Genomic DNA, 20,684 nt, shown 5'->3' with positions numbered 1-20,684 from the left:
ATTGCCCACAAATCGTGCGCCGGGAACAAACACGACAATAGTATGTGTATTTTATTGATTTAGTCGCTTTGAAAGTTATTAGCAAATAACAGTAAATTTTAGACTGGCTGTGTTGTCTGACAGGAAATGCGTTTGACTCAAATAGCCATGAATAAACTGCAACCGTGCAGTCAAACGTGGTGTAACAATTGAAATTCATATGTCCCTGCACAGGTGTTAACGATACAGATAAACCATGGTGAGTCATTCGTCCACCTGCCTACGTGGCCTTGAATAAACTTCCAGAAAAATATCTCGGCTTTCGAGAGCAAGATTACTCACTCTATCGCCGAGTCGTGAATCTGTCGGTGCATCCCGTTGGTACGATGATTACAGCGGAGTAACATCGTCTGCCACGAAATTCACGATTGACTAAGTGAAGCCATTCATTGGTTGGCCGGATATCACGTGACACGCCAGACCTGTCAGACTGACCTAGGATTTTGAAGGGATACCAAGCTGAACTGCTAAATATGCCGGTAAGACAATATCTCTATTTTACAGACTGCCGTTGTGGTTGTAGATATTGTGTTTTCACATACTCGTGGTTTTGATAGAGGTGAGGTGGGCATTTGTGAACCGTGGATAAAAAAGTGATCCATGTTTTCTCTCGTGGGCGGGGTCGCTCTGAGGTGTTTGTGCACATACCAGCTCCAAGGCAGTGTACGGTTCATTCATACCTCGTGGGGATATTAAACGTAGAGCCTTTTGACCCCGCTACTCAGTGTCTAACGTTTTCACACCCCATTTCACACATGTCTTACAATATTTAATAACTAATATGTAAAGCTTGTATATATCACAAATAACCAGCATTAAACAGTGTATTTTATCAAACTCGATCTTACACAGAATTTTCCTCTTCTGTAATACGAGAAGACATTCATAGTTTCACACCTATAAAATATTCAGTATTAGCATAAATCGATGGCTGGTGTTGCACTGACACACCGGTGAGGTCACGGCTGAGAGGTTCGTTAATAGCCTCTCACGCCCATGTTTAGTTTATACACAAATCTATATTTCAGATCGATGTGAGCATCACATTGTTGAGTACCTAGTTGTGTGGTTGTGTAGACTAACCCCGAGTCTCTGATTATACAACAAATAATTCCTTTTAAACTGTAGAGCAGCCCTAGTGAGATGGGAGATTCGGAACCTGGGGGAATCTAGACTTGCTTCATTTAGCATTGGAGAAAGGGAGGTTTCAGGGACTGTGACAGACAGTTGTGGAGTATTATGTGTTATGGCTTCCCGCGATCCGGTACACCATGTTTGTGTGACACATACTGGTGTAGAGGCCATACATCGGTATATAGTCCCAGGTGTGAGTGTAGGGGAGTCCGCGGGACAACTCTGTTCGTCACGGATGTGTGATCTCCTGCTATGCCCCTTTCAACTAACCAATATATAAGATACCTGTTACAAAAGGGTGGGTAAATAACATACGCCTCAAATAAAGTACACGTGTCAAACCCTGTGAAGAATCACATGGGATGCGGGTTAGAAATGATCTTCTGTAGCTCATGCTTGTCATGCGACTAACGGGATCCGTTGGTTAGGCTCGCTGACTTGGTAGATGTGCTTCATCGTATCTCTGATGATAAATGCTCATGATGTAATTCATGATATACATATCAAAGAAGGGCGTTAAACATAATACAAATATATGTAAATCTTTCTAACATTAAAACCATACACATGAACTGTATCTGATTCTTTCAACTGGTATTGTGAAAAGTTTAATGTTGATTTAGGTTTCACATGGCACAAATTCCAAGCCGACAGATGAGATGATGTATTATGGTACGAGCTAAATCATTAACTTTGGACACACAAGCAATGAATCTCCACGCTTTCATTTCCTCAACTCGCAGAAACAGGTGGCATGTCTGTAACAGACATACCATGTCAGGGAAGGACTGCTTGAGATATGCTGAACCCTGTCCACACCCAGATGACAAGATTAGACGTTTTGTGACGGATGTATGGGGGCTGGCTGGGACAACAAGGCCGACCTGGTTGTGTATGATTTGAGCTGGTCACCAAGTCGTGACAGTCTGGCCGTTTATCATGTTTGTGTAGGCGAGGGTAACCGGGGTTGGTCACACGCTGGGATGGCAGCTATTGTAGAAGCGTAATATTTGTGAGTGCATGCTGATTTGGCAAGCCGCTCAAGTCGACGTGGTGTGTTCAGGAAATGACTGGACTATGAGTATGACTTGACCATTTGAGATTTTCAACATGATTAAAAATCTTCATCGGAGAATGACATATCATATCAGCTTTGCACACAATCATTCTGATATACAATACAGAACACTAAATCTTTATAGCGCCACCGGGGATTGGGCAGCCTTGTCGTTAAAATGTGGGCTCCTTATGCTGAAGATCGGGTTCGATTCTCATCCCGGATACACTGCGTGAAGCCCCTTACGCTGGAACATATGGCTTAGGAAGCATCTACTAACTATAATGATATGCAGGGTATAGTGCAAGCAGATGGTCAAGGCAACGATGTTTTATATAAATACATTTACCGGAGCTGAGATTGGAACCTAGCAGTAGGAGAAGTATGTGTTACAGCTAGACACATCAAGCCTGAGAGATCTCTGCGGATGAAAGCAACTTTGATTTATGAAGGTCAAGAAGACGGGGCAAGTCTAGACATTTGATTAGACGAGCCACAATCTGATCTCGGAGCGGGGTCGATGTTTACTGGCAAAGAGCAAAAGTCACAAACTCGCGGGGATGAGGCGAATACCGGAAATACCTATATGTTCCGTGAACCAGAACATTGTAGCGCCACCTATATGTAGGTTGTACGTAGCATAGCGGCTGATATAAATACCCCCGAGGCGACAGTGACACATCTCTACATGACGGGCGGGGCGTGTGATGAGCTAGTGGGCATGTTTCAACGACTCAGTTCAGAGTTCGCTCATACATTTGGTGTAATACGCCCCTTTATCTTGAGTACAGTTTATAGACTATCTTGATGACATGTAATAAATGTCTCCCGTTGCCTTTTGATGGAGAAACATAATTAGTGAGGATTTGTGTGTGTGCGCCTGTGTGTGTGTGTGTGTGTGTGTGTGAGAGAGAGAGGGAGGGAGAGAGAGAGAGAGGGGGTTTGGGTTTGTAGGTCTTTCGCTTTAACGCAATAGTGCACGACGGACACTTGAAGTCGTATGCAGCGAAACGAAACCGTGTCGTGAGGAAACTATATTATACACTTGAGCAACTAGGCCACCTCATCACCACTCCATTGTCTAAAATAAAATCAACCACACGCACGCGCATGCACACACGTGCACGCACGCACGCACGCACGCACACACACACACACACACACGTACACGTACACGTAAGATAAGGCCGAAGAGGAGGCCTTTGGGTGTTACTCGAAACTGGCTCACAAACTATCCTTAAGAAAAACGCTTCATTCCAGGAATCACCGGCGATTTCGTACACTTACTCCATCGAGGGTATAATATAAGCATACCTTTCTACACATAATTTGAGTGATGTTGATGCGATAATCTGTTGAACCCTTGGCGCAGTAATAAATAAATTAAAGTTATTAAAATCTGCACTGGATGGAAAATGTGATTGTATAAATCTTAATAAATCCACGACTTGGTCTCCCCTGCTCCCACATTAGGTATCTCCCAACTCTCCCCCGACCGACAACCACCACCTCAACTACCCAATCCCAAGTCGGAAAAGTACAAAGGGACACACATATCCACTCACGCATGTACATACTCGTCGCTATGTGAATGGGCTAATCCCGACCGCGACGTTAGCCCCCATTTCCCCACATCTGTAATGCATCCTTTGGGATGGGTGCGTGTGTCGAGAACAAACGATTAGTTTGTTTGGTCCGTAGTTATGCACTCAATATAGAAGTCTGGGTCCCGATTCACCAAGCCTTCGTAACGTTACGACTTATCGTAACTCTATATTTTACCATAGGTACGAATGACATAGTGCTACGAACGTTTTGTTGATAGGGTCTCAGGTCAGGAAAGGTCCCCAATACCTTGGAATCTTGCATACTATGTATCTGGTTGTTCATGCTTTCAGTGTGTGGTTTGCACGCATGGTTACAAAATCTCGATAAACCAACAGGCCGCCGTAATGCACCTTTGAGATAGCAGACGGCGGCATTGAACAACATTCATTCAGTCCACTTACTCACCTTGTAACAAACTTATTATGTTTTAGGGAACAATCTGCGGAATTAGCGACTTCGATGCAGGTGCAGTTGCTGAGACCCTCCGTAACGCCATGACGGGGTTTGGTAAGTGCAGGGTCATGTAAACACGACACAATCTACACGTTAAAAAATCTACATTACTACGATTTTTTAGCTACGTCCACGTAAGCGTCCTCGTTCATGACATGGTTTCTATGGTGTAATGTGTCTGTCTGTCTCACACAGGCACGGATGAGGATCAGATCCTGGTGACCGTCTCCAATCTGTCCAATGAGCAGAGGCAGGAAGTAGCCACCGCATTCAAGCAGGCGTACGGAAAGGTTGGTTTGTTGTTTAGCGCTGCACTCGGCAGTATTTCAGCTGTATGGCGGCGGTCTGTAAATAATCGGGACCAGGCAATGTACCGAACGGTATCGTTTCTATAAACTTTACAGTGTACAGCTGTATCATGGTTGGGACAGGGGTGCGCAGGGCCAGTTGTTTAAGTTTGGGTTCAAATCCCATATTTGCAATGTACCCGTGAAGGTCCAGGTTAGAATTGGTCTTCAGTAACCCATGCTTGTCGTAAGAGGCGACTAACGGGATCGGGTGGTCAGGCTGGCTGACTTGGTTGACACATGTCATGGGTTACCAACTGCGCAGATCGATGCTCATGCTGTTGATCACTGGATTGTCTGGTCCAGCCTCGATTATTTACAGACCGCCGCAATACAGCTGGAATATTGCTGAGTGCGGTGTAACAGTAAACTCACTTACTCACACATATTCGCAATGATTATGACCCGGGCAGAGATGGTAAAGGTATGCAACCTGGGTCACACCGTGCTGCAATAACTCTCTGGTAGTCGTCGACTGGACCCGTGAAAATCCGGGTTAGAATTGATCTTCAGTAACCCATACTTGTCTTAAGAGGCGACCAACGGGATCAGGTGGTCAGGCTCGCTGACTGTGTTGCATGTCATCGTATCCCAGTTGCGCAGATCGATGTTCATGCTGTTGATCCCAGGATTGTCTGGTCCAGACTCGATAATTTAACATCCCACTGAATCACATTTGCCGAGGACATTTGGAACATACTTTTACTTTTACTTGTCTCATACCTACTTAGCGTTTAATGACAAATCCGACTAATTTCTACATTTGAAATATTCTATATTTGACTAAATGCATATGTGTTATATTATTCAAGCCATTGATTAAGGTGTGTGGCAGTAGTCATACATGAGATGCGTTCACTTATAATATTTGTGACTATTCCCATTTCCTTAAGTCCACGTCCATGTTTTAGGATCTAATCGACGACCTGAAGTCGGAACTCCGGGGAGACTTTGAGGAGGTGGTTGTAGCTGCCATGACGGCCCCGCGCGTATACGACGCTCGTCAGTTAAACAACGCCATTGCAGTGAGCGCCACGTTATAATCTTAAAACATGTATTTTAATCATGAATTTTTATGTCTTTTCAAAGAAAATCTGAAATGTGAAATGAACGTAAGTAAAATGTAAAATGTCAATTTTTGGGATTAAAATTGACTGAATCTTATGTTTGGTAATTTGAGTTAGTCTAATATTTGATTGGGTGCCTCGTATTTATATTTTGAACCGAGCCCTTTTAATGCTATACTACCCATCAAAGGTTTAGACTCGCTAGTGTAAATGTAGCCACTTGCTTCAGTCAACTGTTCTAAACTAGATTTTGCAAAATATTCCATACTGTTTAAAAGTACTGTCTACACATTAACTGATCTATTGAAAAAATAATTTGTAACGATGAAAAGATTATTGTCATGAGTTCAATAAATGATGAAACCCAGTGAAAATTGGCGAATTCTTAGCAAATCTTTCACCAAAACGCAGCTGTTCACATGCAAGATATTTGCACATGTTTTTCAGCAATTTGATGCATGATCCTCGTGCAGTTCATCTGCATAAAGTTTGCAGTTGGTTCTCCCAAGTCAGCGGAAAAGGCCATCTTCAATGTAACCATAGATATGTATTGACATGTAGTGATTGCTGTAAGGGAGTCTAAACTTTTGATGGGAAGTATGTCGTGGTAGAATGAGTAATCAAAGATTCCATTTGTTGATTGTTCCTCCTCCGTCACCCATCAGACGCATGCTGGTGCACCAGTGTTGTTGTTTTTTGTAATCATTCAATTAATGACTCTGAATATTTTCAGGGTGCAGGGACGGATGAAACAACGATCGTAGAAATCATGTGCACAAGAAACAATGACGAGATAAACCAAATAAAAGAGATTTACAAAGAAGGTAATCTCCTTTGGCGAGTTTAGTTTCTCCAGGTAGGAGAGTTAACTGAATATTTAAGTTTGTCGTTTACAGCCACAATCCATTCTTCCTGCTATATATCTGTACGTACTCGAGTCTGGATCAGACAATCCAGTGATCAGCATCATGAGCATCAATCTACACAACTGGGATACGATGACATATGTCAACCAAGCCTGACCACCCGATCCCGTTAGTCGTCTCTTACGACAAGCGTGGATTGCTGAAGACCAATTCTACCCCGGATCTTCACAGGCCGACTATTTAAGAAAAACCTCCGCCTATGCCGAACAACACCACCAGTTTATACTCAAAACAAGCAAAATCCTGTTCGTAAACAAGATGGTGCCTGCCATGCACATTTCGGGCGACTGCAAGATTTGCAAAACGTGTACAATCCAATGGGTGTCGACATTTTTCAGTAAGGATGGAAACAATACTTGTATTGTCAGTTACCTCCCTTGCATTGGGAAGGAGAGTTTATCACACGGGTTTAACGCACCGGTTCAATATGTAATTACAGTTCGGCGTATATGCATGGGTACTAAGAGGTCGACTATTTTATTCTTTGGGAAAAACAGGAAACAATATATTTGCCTCAGGTCATAGAAAAAGTAACAATACACCTCGCTGGGCATGCTGGCACTCCTGAAACAATGTGTTTGAAAGGTACAGTCTGTAGTATAGTAACTTGCAAAGGAAGATATCTGTCTCAGAGGTGTTTGGCCGGAAGTCATGTGTAAAGCCCCTACTACGTGCATAGTAAGGTACATGTAGCTACAGACATTTGGCTTACCGTTTTGACGTGACACTGCGTACAGCGTGTTATTTCTCAAGTATGCAGGATGTGTCATCTATATTGATGTACGCATGGAGAAGCATGCCAATATTCTGTTTCCATGTTCTGAGTTTCGTACAAATGGCTCATGATACATATTTCTAGTGGAAACGCTTTGGGAGTTTAGGGGAAAATGTATTAGGCTGCATCAAATTTTCGTATGTAATTCAAGAACCTTTCTAGTTACCACAGCTGTAAAGAGAGTCGTGTATCTTCATTTGTGCAGAGTTCGGGAATGATCTGGAGAGCGACCTGAGCGGCGACACCAGCGGCTACTTCCAGAGGATGTTTGTGTCACTGTGTGCTGGGGGCAGGGAGGAGAGCGACGACGTCGACGAAGATAAGGCGGTGGAAGATGCTCAAAAGTTCCATGATGTGAGGACAGATTTTGAACTTGGAGAGTATTGACAATCTGAATAAACGGATGACAAGTTAGTGTAAGCTATGAGTGCGATGACTGAACAGAAGGCCCCCAAGGGCGAGCTTATGCGTGTACTGAATATGCAGGGGATCAGTTAGGGCCATCCACCACATCTCCAGGAATCGTATTCCGGTATGCCTACCGTAACCCCAGGGTCCATTCCCTGTTGCTATTCATAATTTACCCACCTTGGCCCCCTGTGTAACGCTGACCATACCAAAGCAACCCAACTGTATTTTTTCGACCAATCAAACGTCGAGATAGAGAAAACGGAAATGGGTAAGGGGGATAACTCGTATGCCCTAGAAACTAAAGTCACCAACAGTTTTAATAAAATGTTTATTAAGGATTTCCTTTGCTTATCAATTAGTTTTCCAAATATAATTTTCTCGCAAACTCTATCGCAATCAGTGGGACTGACCACCATGTTGTTGATATAGCCACACTTTCTGTTTTGAGTCTGTTTTGTGACTTGCGTTCTGATTGGTCCTTTAGACTGAGTATCGAAGCAAATCAAATGGTGGGCAGGCAATTTGTGATCGTAAGAGCCACAGGAATGGATCGAAAGCAGGTATTTCTTGAGATATTGCCGACTTGTAAGCACGCTCAGTTTATTTACCGAATATACCAGGGGATAAACCAGTAGGGATACAGTGAAAAACCCAATGAGGAGTGGCATGTCAAAGCATGAGACTCTGGGAGGGCGGTGTGACTCGTGCTTGCAATCTGTTTACAGGCAGGCGAAGGCTGCTGGGGGACTGAGGAGGCCGAGTTTAACGCTGTGTTGTGTCTGAGGAGCCCCGCCCAGATCCGGGCAACTATTGAGAAGTATGAGGATCTTCACGGCTCCAGCATGGAGGACGCTATCAGGAGCGAGTGTGGAGGGGACCTACAGAACGGATTCCTGTCTATAGGTTAACACTTGCACTGTGTCTCAGTCGGAACCTTGTTTTAAGTATTTTGGGATTGAGACCAAATTAAGTGCAGTGGTGTGGTCAAAGTGTTTGCTTATCATATCGACTGCTAGTTCGATTCCCGTCGTGAAATTGCGGACAAATTACCAAAAGCGGCGTAAAACTATACTCAGGACCAAATTGACAGCTCAGTATTACAGACACTATCATGAAAATTAGTGGTGAAAGTTTAACTGTGTTTCAAAACACCATAAAAATTCGATAAGGCCAAACCTTTTTTCAAATGATTCTTAAGATTGACGTGAATCAGTAGGTGATTCGAAGCTTGGCCAGTCTCGGGCCCATATACCGGTAAATATATATAATCTAATTCCATCAATCTTTGGAATAAAACGTAGCCACATGTATATGAAATCCCCAGGATTATTTAATTGTCAAATCAATCTTTACCGTTGTGGTATATTGTGATTTGTTTCTTATGATGTTACAACTCTTTGTAATGTTCTAATTGTCCTACTATGCTTACAGTCGAAGCTGCGAAGAACAAACCCGCCTACTTCGCTCGTAGAGCACACGACTCAATGTCAGGACTTGGAACTAGCGACACTGACCTGATCCGACTGGTCGTCTCCAGAAGCGAGGTAGGGTGGCCTGACCTAGCCCACGAGTTATTTGTAAACGGGTACACATGGGTTTTTATCGTAATTTATACTTAACTCATAAGAACTCAGATACAAGACTAACTCGCGGAATTACTTCCTGAGGTCGGGGATGGATGTAGGTCTGTTTCAGGACATTGTACCAGAGGTACTGATCTAAACCTTGACAAGAGGGCGGGAGAGAGAATGTTGGCACGTTCTATGTTGTTCCAATATCTGAACACAACCCAATTGGGATTCCATTGGGTCAGAATGAGCCCTATATCTGTTTGCTTATTGAAGGGTGCGACTAACGGACCCTCGGGCTCGGTGATTAGGTTGACTGTGTGTCATGGCGTACCCAGGTCGCTGCTCAGAATATCAGTCACTAGTTTGTCGGGTGCTCATCTGATGTACTCCCCACCCGCATTGATATAGCTGGGATAATGCTGACGATGACGTTAAACAGTATACAGATTACGATACAGTGAGTGAGTGAGTTTAATTTTACGCCACACTCAGCAATATTCCAGCTATATGGCGGCGGTCTGTATATAAATCGAGTCTGTTTATGCATGTCATCGTACATAGATGCTCATGAATTCAATCAGTAAATTGTCTGGTCCAGACTCGATTTTGTACAGACTGACGCCACATAGCTGTAATATTGATGAGTGCGGCGTTAAACAATAAACAGGGTGTCCGTCGTGTGACGAGACTACTGCTGCTGTCTACTAAGACAACTTTACTCCCACAACGTTGCCATAAGTCCTTGTGGATATGGGTCAGTTCCTGTTAAGTGTTCCCTTGTGTGTGCTGCAGGTTGACCTGGAGGAGGTGAAGGAGGCCTACCAGAACATGTACGAGACGTCCCTGTCCGAGGCCGTGGCCAGCGAGTGTGGAGGAGACTACAAGAAGATGCTGGTGAACCTCATTGACCCCCAGTATTGACCTGCTCCTCCGTCCTGCTGCTCTGTGTCTTCTTCTCAACACTGACTGTTTCATAGGCTTTGGATAGCATCCACATCTCTACACCCACTTTGACTTTGTCGTACCGAACTGACGGGTGGAGGAGTAATAGTGACCGCCCAAGCAAGTCTCCCTGGTCTTGTGTTTAACAGACCGTCGCCGAGTGTGGGTTCCGATAGACACGGTGATAGGCAGACGACATCTTTACAGTCCATGATACGGTTTACACTGAATGATGTTTTCCTAGGCTGGTTAGCCAGTGATTAAGGGTATACGTTTTGAAAGCGAATAATGCATACATTCAAATTCTGTGAAACGTACAAGTCTTTAGAAGATACATTATGATTTTAACTTTTATTTTTTCTTTATACCCCATGTATATTGTTCTGCTAAGCAGTCACATGCTTTTCGTTGTTCTTCTGAAGGCCTATGGTTTGGGATACCAGATCATAGCTGGATGTGCTCATTCTGAGCAGTATTATCAGGCTCTATGTTGAATGTTCTTGTGTTATCAAACATTTCTAACCATTTTCAGAAGCATTAGTTCAACAACGTAGTGTTTGTAAGCATCTCCGTGTAAGGAGACTGATTCAGGGTTTGGAACAATACAGGTATCCCATTATGTTAATGTTACCTGTACCAGAGCCTCGTCATTTGTTAACGGTTCAACATTTTAATAGCTTACCTTCATTATTATTGTTATTGTTCAAATAAACGCTCGACCTTCTCATTTGTGAATGTATTTATGACGAGACCAATGGATTGGTTGGGGAGTGTCATGATGGTGGGGTGGTGAATGTGGGGCTGCAACATGTGATGTAGTCTTACACCCACTCATCCACCACCACTTACATTTTATGACCAACCAGTCCCTTAGACCCGGAACTCAGATATATATACCCTGTTGTGTCAAGGAGGATGAATACCTTTAACCAAAGCTCAGGAGTACAAGTGATGGTATCTCTCGTTGGTATTATTTGTTTACAACAACATCTGCATAGGCGGATCCAGAGGGGGTGCAGGGGTGCGCATCCACCCCACCCCCTCCCACCTTTTTTTGTCCTGTCCTGAAAGTGTATTAAATGACCATTGAAACTCTCGTGAAAATGAGGTGTGTACCCCCTTTCTCAATGGTGTGCAACCCCACCCCCTGTCTCAAAAAGCTGTATCCTGACCTGATAGTCCTACCATAAGCCGTTCATTCCGTTTCACTATAGTTGTTGAACATCCACCCAAGGTACGCATATGCGCTACATCAGTATTTGAAGGTTTTCTGCCATATACGAATACAACCAAGTTAGCTATTTCCCAGAAACAATGACCACTTGTAATTGTGTGTATAACACAAAATACATTTGTCTAATACAGGACGCACAAGCTCTATGGACGTCGCTGCAGACCCAGTCAGTGGACAGTCTGTCTGTGACAATGCTTGTCTGAGAGTATGTGCCTCAGTACGAATGGCTATGATTTCACTGAATACAATCAGGATCAGTGAGGGGCGGCAAACGCAGCATAGCTGTAAATGCATTCGTGAATTTTAGTTTGGCTGTAATGAAATAACTGAAAGAGGAGATAGACTGACTTCAGGAACACTCATGACGTGTGGAACAGGTGGTGATACAAGGCTACCAGTGAACCTGTTCTGCATTCTCACATGTGAGACAGCGCATCTGATAAAACCTTCGGTGCAAAGACAACCCCGTTTACTGCTAATCATAACCATTCTACGTAGTTTCTGTAAGTCTACAGGGCCAGTGGAGTAGCCTAGTGGTTAAAGCGTTTGCTCGTCACACCGAAGACCCGGTTTCGATTCCCCACATGGGTAAAATGTGTGAAGCCCATTTCTGGTGTCCCGTGTCGCGATAGTGCTGGAATATTGCTAAAAGCTAAAAACTCAACTCACTCACTCACTGTAAGTCTACAGGTGTATTCATGGCCACTAGTTCAGTGGTACAGCTTGACCTGATCAAGTGAATACTAATGCATTGCGTGACCGTGTCACAACTGGTTGGGTCTATTATTGTGAAGGGGTGCACCTTGGAACAGCCAAGACGAGGTCGCCGTTTGACATCTCAGTGTCGAGAAATCGTCAGCAATGTCCTATCTTTCTTTAAAAAAGAAGCTAGAGATGGTTTAATGTTTCCGATTCAGGCTTTTAGGCAGCGGGCAGCAGCAGCAACTGGTGTTTCCATAGCAACCCTGGGCGTACGTTGTAGAGTTAGTAATTCAAACTAGATAGCATATGACTGTATAAACGATTCAAATAAAACATGAAATGATTAGGTTTTACAGAAGTGTTGTTTTCCGGAACAAGTTCTATAACAATTCGCACGAACGCAACATTAATAACATTCTCTGCTCCCCTATTTGATGAAGTTAACTCGACCTGCCGTATGTACCATTTGACCTCCCGAGTCATGCAAAATGTAGAGTAGCTCAAGTCAAGCTGAACAAGGTGTATATTCCCAACAATGTAGCCCAGTTGGCGTGGTGGTCTAATGGTCAACAACAAATTGTCGGATATTCGTTTACGGTTCGATTCCCACATTGGCCTTGTGTGGTGCATGATCCGTTGGACCCGCCCTGACGTGTCTGACGTGTATCGCAACCTGCAGCTAATAAGGCATTGTAATACATGTATCTTATCTACTATTACTATTAATCCTTTAAACATCCCGAAACTTTCGGTTTTTATGTTATTCTCTTAGACCTCTTCCCAACGTCGACCACGCCCGTCGACCACGCCTGTCGACCACGCCTGTCGATGAGCGATTTACACAGATAAAATTAAGGTTCCTCGTAATATGTGATACATATAAAATGATACCAGCTTTTCAAACACAAAAGAATTGAGTATCATAACGACCCTTTAAAACAATGCAACATGTACTCCTACTTTGAACTGTCAAACACATAACGGATTAATAGAGATGAATAACATAGATGGTATAAATATACAAATGGAAAAAAGTATCGCAGCACCCAAGTTTTATGACATGACCTATATCTAATCACAGTTTATGTCATGATCGTCTTCACAGGAAATCTTCTAGCCAAAGAGCTAAGAAGACTTTTCCTTAACACAAAAGCCAACAATAAAAATCTGAATGGTATAATTTGATTAAACATGTATCTATAATAATGAATCATTTATATAGCGCCTAGTATCCATCTGACTAGATGCTCACTGGAGGCTGTAATCAAAATCTGATTATTATTATTATCCCGGATAACCCAAGCTGCCTGTGAGGCGCATAACTTATCTCATCGGGCACCCATTTTCTGTCGAGTGTACAAGGGCAATTTTGAACACTCACTTGCCTAAGGTGAGACCACATGTATCAAATGAGCCTTGTTGTGGGGCAGGACTGAAGTCCAAGAAACTCTCAGGAGTCAGGAGTCAATGAAAGTATGGTCCTCCCAAACGGGTAACACGATGCATAGTCCTAATTCATACACCCAATCCACAAATAAGGTCTCTTGTTTCAGAAACAGAAGACACAGTCTGTATCTTGTGTAACCTCTGCCCACCTGCATGACGTTTTGAACCCTCGTCCTCATTGAGTGCACAAGACGCTGAATCCGATGTTGGGGCAACCTGTTCCATTCTTGGTGCAATGTTTGCTCTAATTCAGCAGTATTCTGGACTGGCGGATCTCTCTGACGAACCGTACGCCCCAGAATGTCTAAAACATGCTCGATAGGGTTCAAACCAAGGCTCCTGGCTGGCCATGGAAGGGTGGTCATGACTTCTGGCTGGCCATGGAAGGGTGGTCATGACTTCTGGCTGGCCATGGAAGGGTGGTCATGACTTCTTGCGTGTGCGATGTGGCCTGGTGTTGTCATCCACAAAGATTGGCCTTGTTTATAGGGGATGATTATCAAAATGAGGCACTACATGCCTCCTCAAGATTTCCTCTTGGTATGGGGCCGTGGAGTAGCCTAGTGGTTAAAGTGTTGGCTCGTCACGCCGAAGACCCGGATTCGAATCCCCACATGGGTACAATGTGTGAAGCCCATTTCTGGTGTCCCCCGGCGTGATGTTGCTGGAATATTGCTGAAAGCGGCGTAAAACCAAACTCAGTCAGGCAGTCCTCTTGGTATCTTTGTCCAGTCAGATTTCCTCTCACTGTGACAAACTGAAGTTTGCAGTCAAACGATACAGAACCCCATACCATCAAGGATCCTCCTCCGAAACTTCTTCCAGGATGTTCCTTTGAGCATACCCCATGTTTCTCTGTCGCCATACACGCGTCCTTCCGTCAGTAACAAACAACAAAACCGACTCCCGTCTGAAGAATGGATCTTCTTCCAAGAAGCCAGTTTCCACCGATGCCGGACACGGCACCACCGTAATCTGGCATCCATGTGGGCACGTGACTCCTAGCCTTGTACCATGCTGTTTTCAGTCGATTTCTGACAGTTTTATGACAGAATTGCTGATGTGGAAGCCATTGCCGTTTTAACATTGGACTTGGTGCAAAGGGAAATCGCCGAACAAGTCTAGGTAGAGCTGCGTCTTGTCCAGCTGATGTCTTGCCTGGTCTGCCTGAACGATGCAGATCCTTTACATCGTTGGTTTGGTGATATTTCCTCACTAATCGACTGATTGTTGAGGGGTGGTGACCTAATTGCCTGGCAATTTGTCTCAGGGACAACACGGCCTTAACCATTCCTATAACTGCCATCTTTTGGCTGACGTTGGTTAAGGGGGTCCCACAGAGTGGTTTAAGAATACTTCTGACCTACTTAAATACAAAAAGCAAAGGAATAAAGTAAATAATCTGAAAAGAATGGCCAAGGAAAACTTTTATTCTAATTTAAATCACTTTTTATCAGCTCAGTCTATCTCAGGAATTTTGTGTTGAAAGGTACTACTTCATCTGGACCCATCCCACCTCTAGTAACTGATGAATCTGGCATACCTTCAGTTTTTACAGATTTGGATAAAGCTCAAACAATAAATGAACATTTTGTATCTGTTTCAAATGTTAATGATGGCGGCAAGACTTTGCCACCTGTTAGCCATCGCTGTGTTTACAGTATAACAAATGTCATTGTAACCGAAAAGGAGGTATAACTGATATGGACCTGATGGCATTAACACGAGAGTGTTAAAACGAATTTGTACATCTATAACTTAACCTCTTTGTTTGTTGTATAATATATCACTTAGTGACTGTGTATTTCCTACAATGTGGAAAACGGGTAATGTTACTCCTATTTTCGAAAAAGGAGATAAATCCCTCCCAACTAATTACAGACCTATACTACCCATCAAACGTTTAGACTCGCTAGTGTAAATGTAGCCACTTACTTCAGTCAACTGTTCTAAACTAGATTTTGCTAAATATTCCATAATGTTTAAAGGTACTGTTTACACATGAACTGATGTATTATATTGTAAAACAAATTCGTAACGTTGAAAAATTTATTTTCATCAGTTCAATAAATCATGAAACTCAGTGAAAATTGGCGAATTCTTAACAAAACTTTACACCAAAACGCAGCTGTTCACATGCACGATAATTGCACATGCTTTTCAGAAAATCGATGCATGATCCTCGTGCAATTCATCTGCATAAGGTTTGCAGATGGTTCCCCTAAGTTAGTGGAGAAATTCATCTTCGATGTAACCGTATATATATACATAACATATAGTGAGTGCTTTAAGTGAGTCTTAACTTTTGATGGGTAGTATATTAGTTTATTATCTATACTTGGGATAATTCTTGAAAGAATAATGTTAAAGCATTTGCACAACCATTTCCATGATCATGGCATTTAAGTAAATTCCAGTCAGGTTTTACTGCTAATCATTCTACTACATCTCAACTCATAGACATTTATCTTAATATATGCTCAGCCCTAGAAAATCGCACCTTTACTTTAAGGTATTTTGTGATATTTCAAAAGCTATTGACAAGGTTTGGCACAAAGGTTTATTGCACAAATTAGAAAATTATGGTGTTCGTGGAAACGTACTTAGTTGGTTAACTAACTATCTATCTGATAGACGACAGTGTGTCTCTGTTAATGGAACATTATCAAAAAAACTAAATGTTGCTGCAGGAGTTCCTCAAGGATCTGTCCTTGGCCCATGTTTATTCCTTGTATATATCAATGATTTACCTGAAAATTTAATAAATATCACAAGAATGTTTGCCGATAACACATCAATCGGTGTTGCGGGAAAAGATGTAAAATCCATAGAAGCTACTCTCAACTATGATTTAGCCTAACAGAATAAATGGGCAGAAAAGTGCTTAGTTAAGTTTAACCCTAAGACAAAATGTATGCTTTTCAACCATGGAAATTGTCCACAAGTTCCTGACTTGATCTTCAATAATGAACATTTGGAGCGTGTACATCGACATAAACATTTTTTGTGTTATCTTATCAGACAATACAGTGGTCTCATCGTGTAACTGATGTAATAGGAAAGGCCTCTAAAATAGTCTCCTCATTACGGGCGTTAAAGTACGTCCTACCTAGAAACATTCTATCAAGCATGTATTAAAGATCTGTCTTAGAATATGCTTTTGAGGTCTGGGATAATTGTCCAGCGAAAGTTATGATAAACTTGAAATGGTTCAGCTTGAAGCAGCAGAAGTTGTAACCGGTCTGCCAAAATTCGCTTCCAGAGCTAGTTTGTACAGTGCAACTGGCTGGTTACTTTTAAAATTTAGACGTACACATAAGAAACTTTGTATATTTTACTAAATTGTTAACATGCAAGCTCCTGATTACCTTATAGACTTACTTCTACCATCTACTGAAACTATTTCTCAATATACACTTTGCCTAACAAGTTTTATTTGGCTATTCCAAAGTTTCGAACCACAGTTCTCCAAAAGTCATTTATCTATGACTGTGCTTATTTATGGAATAATCTGTCCCCCACAATGAAATGTACCAATTCATTACCATCATTTAAATTTAAATTATGAAAAAATTGATAAAATTCCTAAACATTTCCTGTTTGGTGAAAGGAAGATGAATATTCTACACACTAAGTTAAGACATTCATGTAGTTCAGAGGTGCAAGTGTTTCATATGCTCCACACGTGTTGCCTGCAGCACGTGCATCATCATGTATTGCGTTTGAGACACGTAATAGGTAATTGTTTTCAGTGTTTTCATAATGTTGTTATGTGGCATGTTTTACGATATTGGGAGCAAAGAGTATCAGGTGTTGTGATATATCCACGTGTATAATTGGTGACATATTTGTGGGCTTGAGCTGAAAGGAATCCTTTGTCACCCTCCCAGTCACCCATCGCACACAAGGGAAGTCCCCATCTCGAGCGCGAGTTTGGTCGGCGAAAGCCAATCAGAATGCACATCTGGACTGAAGTACCATATCGGACAAGATTATAGTCCGTATTGTCGTTTGTCGACACGCAGGAAATTTTGTGTTGACTGTGACACCCTTTACGTTTAGCAATACTTCTTCATGGTTACAAATGGATCGCCAGATGACTGCGCGGTGTCCTCCCATTAGTCATACGTCATACGGGTTAAAACAACATATGGTATGGTTGACTGCACCAACCACTACCTTTGTAATACCTTCGTAAAAATTGAATGATCCAAGAAACAAAAATACAGCTTTTAAACATCAGTGAACTATAATAATCTGTCTTCAGCATGGTATACATGCATGATCTGACCTTGAGCATATCATACACACATAATCTGATCGTGAACATAGTATATATGCATATTCTGTACACTTAAACGGTATGCTTTATTTGCCCAGCTCAACAAATAACTTCAATAACTTAAATTTACCCAGCTCAACAAAATACTTCTTTCCATCAACCCTTTACCACGAAGTCCGTACCACGATTTGGACAGACCTTCTTTCATTGTAATATTGTTTGTATTTTGGTAGGACTTCTAAAATATGACTTCCATATGAAAGTTATATGTTATATTTATTCATTCCAGACATATTGTATATCTTAAAGCAGTTTGTGAAATAGCTGTGAATAAAATCTGGGCTAGGGTTAGGTTTGGGGCTCCATCACAAAAAGTGGCAGGAAAGATCAGAATATATTCCGTTACTTGTGAACCACATACAACTGGAGTCCTGAATATTGAAACGGTGTGTAATATTTTATGGACGCTTTAACGGTACACACCCCGGCATCGCGGAACTGTTTGGCGGAGACCCACATACTTCATAAATTTTGCAAACCGTTTCAATGATCATAAGAAACCTCTGCCAAAAATTAGTTACGAGTTTGTATCACTAACAAATACCGGTGACAGTATCCTGTCTCTCCGACGGCAGCCGTCATAAACACACGTTCACGTGAAAAGCACGAGAAGATATAGCGAAAGTTCGATAAGAGAATGGCATCGGATATTAGTTTTGTCGCCGATGTGCCAAATATACTAATATCCTCCACATACCTACATTGTGAAATCTCTCCTTGGACATTGAACATTGTAACTCACATCCAACAACTTTACACAAGATACCTACCTGCCCAGGATTTTATGTATTTTCGTTTTTCCAACAAATATAACCTAGGTTTTAGAATATATAGATGAGAGAGTCAGTAGATAGGTGTTGTGACAGCCTTGATGGATGTATTGCTGCTGCTTCACTGAATTCTCAACAGTGCTTTATTTAGACCATCTTAATTTCAGATTTTCTCTTGTCCCCTCTTTACTCCACACTGAGCGAGTCTTGTTTAGTCTTTACGCCGACACAGTGATCAGCAATATTCAATTTGGATACGATGCTATATGGCGGCGTGAAGATTGATGACTTAAACTATCCAATCTTCAGCTTTCTGTTCATGTCGTTCAATATCACAGTACTTCCCGGGTCGCTTTGTTTTCCACATCTACATTTTGAGGAATGACCGAGAAGACTCTGTGACAACAAAGATTTGAGAATTTGTCATACGACTTTGATCAAAAAGTGTTTTTGAGACAATATACATCCTGCCACAAAGCTAAAGCGAAAAGATTGATGACTTAAAAGCAAACGGTCAACATCAATAATGCTTTGTTTTGACATTCCACATGAAGGAATGACAACTCGAACAGAAAGGGAGAGACTTACGACTTTGATCAGTTGTATACAATGCCTAAACACATGGATGACGTCTTCTGACAACGACCAGAAAGGGAGAGACTTACAGCTTCCACCATGGACGTGTTGTTAGCCACCGTTATAGCTCTATTCTGAGGAAATGAGATACCACATATACCAGGATCCACTACTTCACACCGCCGTCGTGCCACATAACCCCAAGCCAGTGGTCCGATGTTCATAGATTAACATTCTTCAGCCGCCATCGCCCATATGCAGAATGCCCTCAAAACATTGCTGGCATTGTTGATATAATGGTGGTTTTCAGTGTATTCCTCTCCGGCATTGTTGATATTCACGGTTTTGTGTATTCCTCTCGCATTGAATGTCAATTTTCACCAAATTTCTGTTTGTTTTCATGCGAGTAAAATGTGTTATAGTCATCATTTTAATATGGGGATTAGCAAAAACTAGAGCTTTCGTACTTGATTAATGTTCATGTACATAGTTTGGCTTTATGGTAGTGCTTGATTGTATCTCAACACCTCCTGGTTTAACAAGAAATTCAGAGAAGAACAAAATGTCAGAGCCAAAGGTCCATTCTGCAACTTAAATGTGTGTTTTGTAAAAATTTGAGCATACATGTATATCATGTATGATCAAAACAGCTTCCTATTTGTCCATTCCATGGTTGACAATGGACAATACACCATTATGGGCAGGGGTGAAAAGAGAAGCTTTGTTTAATTAGCTCATTGAACCTTCTTACCTGGTTATTCTATGCTTCTTGATGTGTGCAAAAAACAACAAATCAGATCTGTCACTTTGATATAACACATTTGTGCATTAAAATCTAACATGCTCTGAATGCTTCTCTCAGTTATGCTTACGTTTTAGAAACATCAACGTTGGTTGGTGGAACAACAGTAATTTACCTGTCGAGAAAATGACATCTTAAGGCAGGATTGGGTCAAGTTGGGAGTAAAAGATCTGCTTTAATGAGACTGACACCTGGATTTCATCACCCTTATTGTTTTACATACTACCAATAACAATAAAAATTAGATCCATCGATATCTGGTAGAAAGTGTGTTTTGTGTATATGTAGATGATCTTGCCTCATCCAAACACTAACAGAAATGCTGCGAATGTTCTAATTCATAAATGCAAGCTTTCTTTGTAGTCTTGACTTTCTATGTGATACTCATAAAAAAATCACACAAATTATAGTCAATCTCAGTTTACATGCTGTTTCATCCCTAATATATCAAATAAGTCAGACATGCCAACAAGTTCAGAGAT

General features: G+C 41.9%; 1 protein-coding gene across 1 annotated transcript; it reads left to right on the top strand.

The window, feature by feature from the left end:
• Positions 1-367: 367 nt before the first annotated feature.
• LOC124288687 (annexin B9-like) lies at positions 368-11,054 on the top strand. Its single transcript, XM_046725255.1, has 9 exons — positions 368-518; positions 4,270-4,345; positions 4,487-4,581; positions 5,550-5,663; positions 6,439-6,529; positions 7,612-7,760; positions 8,543-8,720; positions 9,249-9,361; positions 10,181-11,054. Exons 1-9 carry the CDS (start codon positions 513-515, stop codon positions 10,307-10,309), a joined length of 951 nt encoding a protein of 316 aa, XP_046581211.1. The 5' UTR covers positions 368-512; the 3' UTR covers positions 10,310-11,054.
• The last annotated feature ends 9,630 nt before the right edge of the window (positions 11,055-20,684 follow it).

Source organism: Haliotis rubra, unplaced genomic scaffold (genome assembly GCF_003918875.1).
Source record: "Haliotis rubra isolate DU_JTF1 unplaced genomic scaffold, ASM391887v1 Scf422, whole genome shotgun sequence".
NCBI classification, from domain to species: domain Eukaryota; kingdom Metazoa; phylum Mollusca; class Gastropoda; order Lepetellida; family Haliotidae; genus Haliotis; species Haliotis rubra.
The sequence above is the reverse complement of the archived record's forward strand: the minus strand, read 5'-3'. Positions and strand labels throughout refer to the sequence as shown.

Coding starts and splice junctions, on each gene's coding strand:
- LOC124288687 (XM_046725255.1), top strand. Junction 5,664..6,438: donor AGTTAAACAACGCCATTGCA/GTGAGCGCCACG, acceptor GAATATTTTCAG/GGTGCAGGGACGGATGAAAC. Junction 7,761..8,542: donor ATGCTCAAAAGTTCCATGAT/GTGAGGACAGAT, acceptor ATCTGTTTACAG/GCAGGCGAAGGCTGCTGGGG.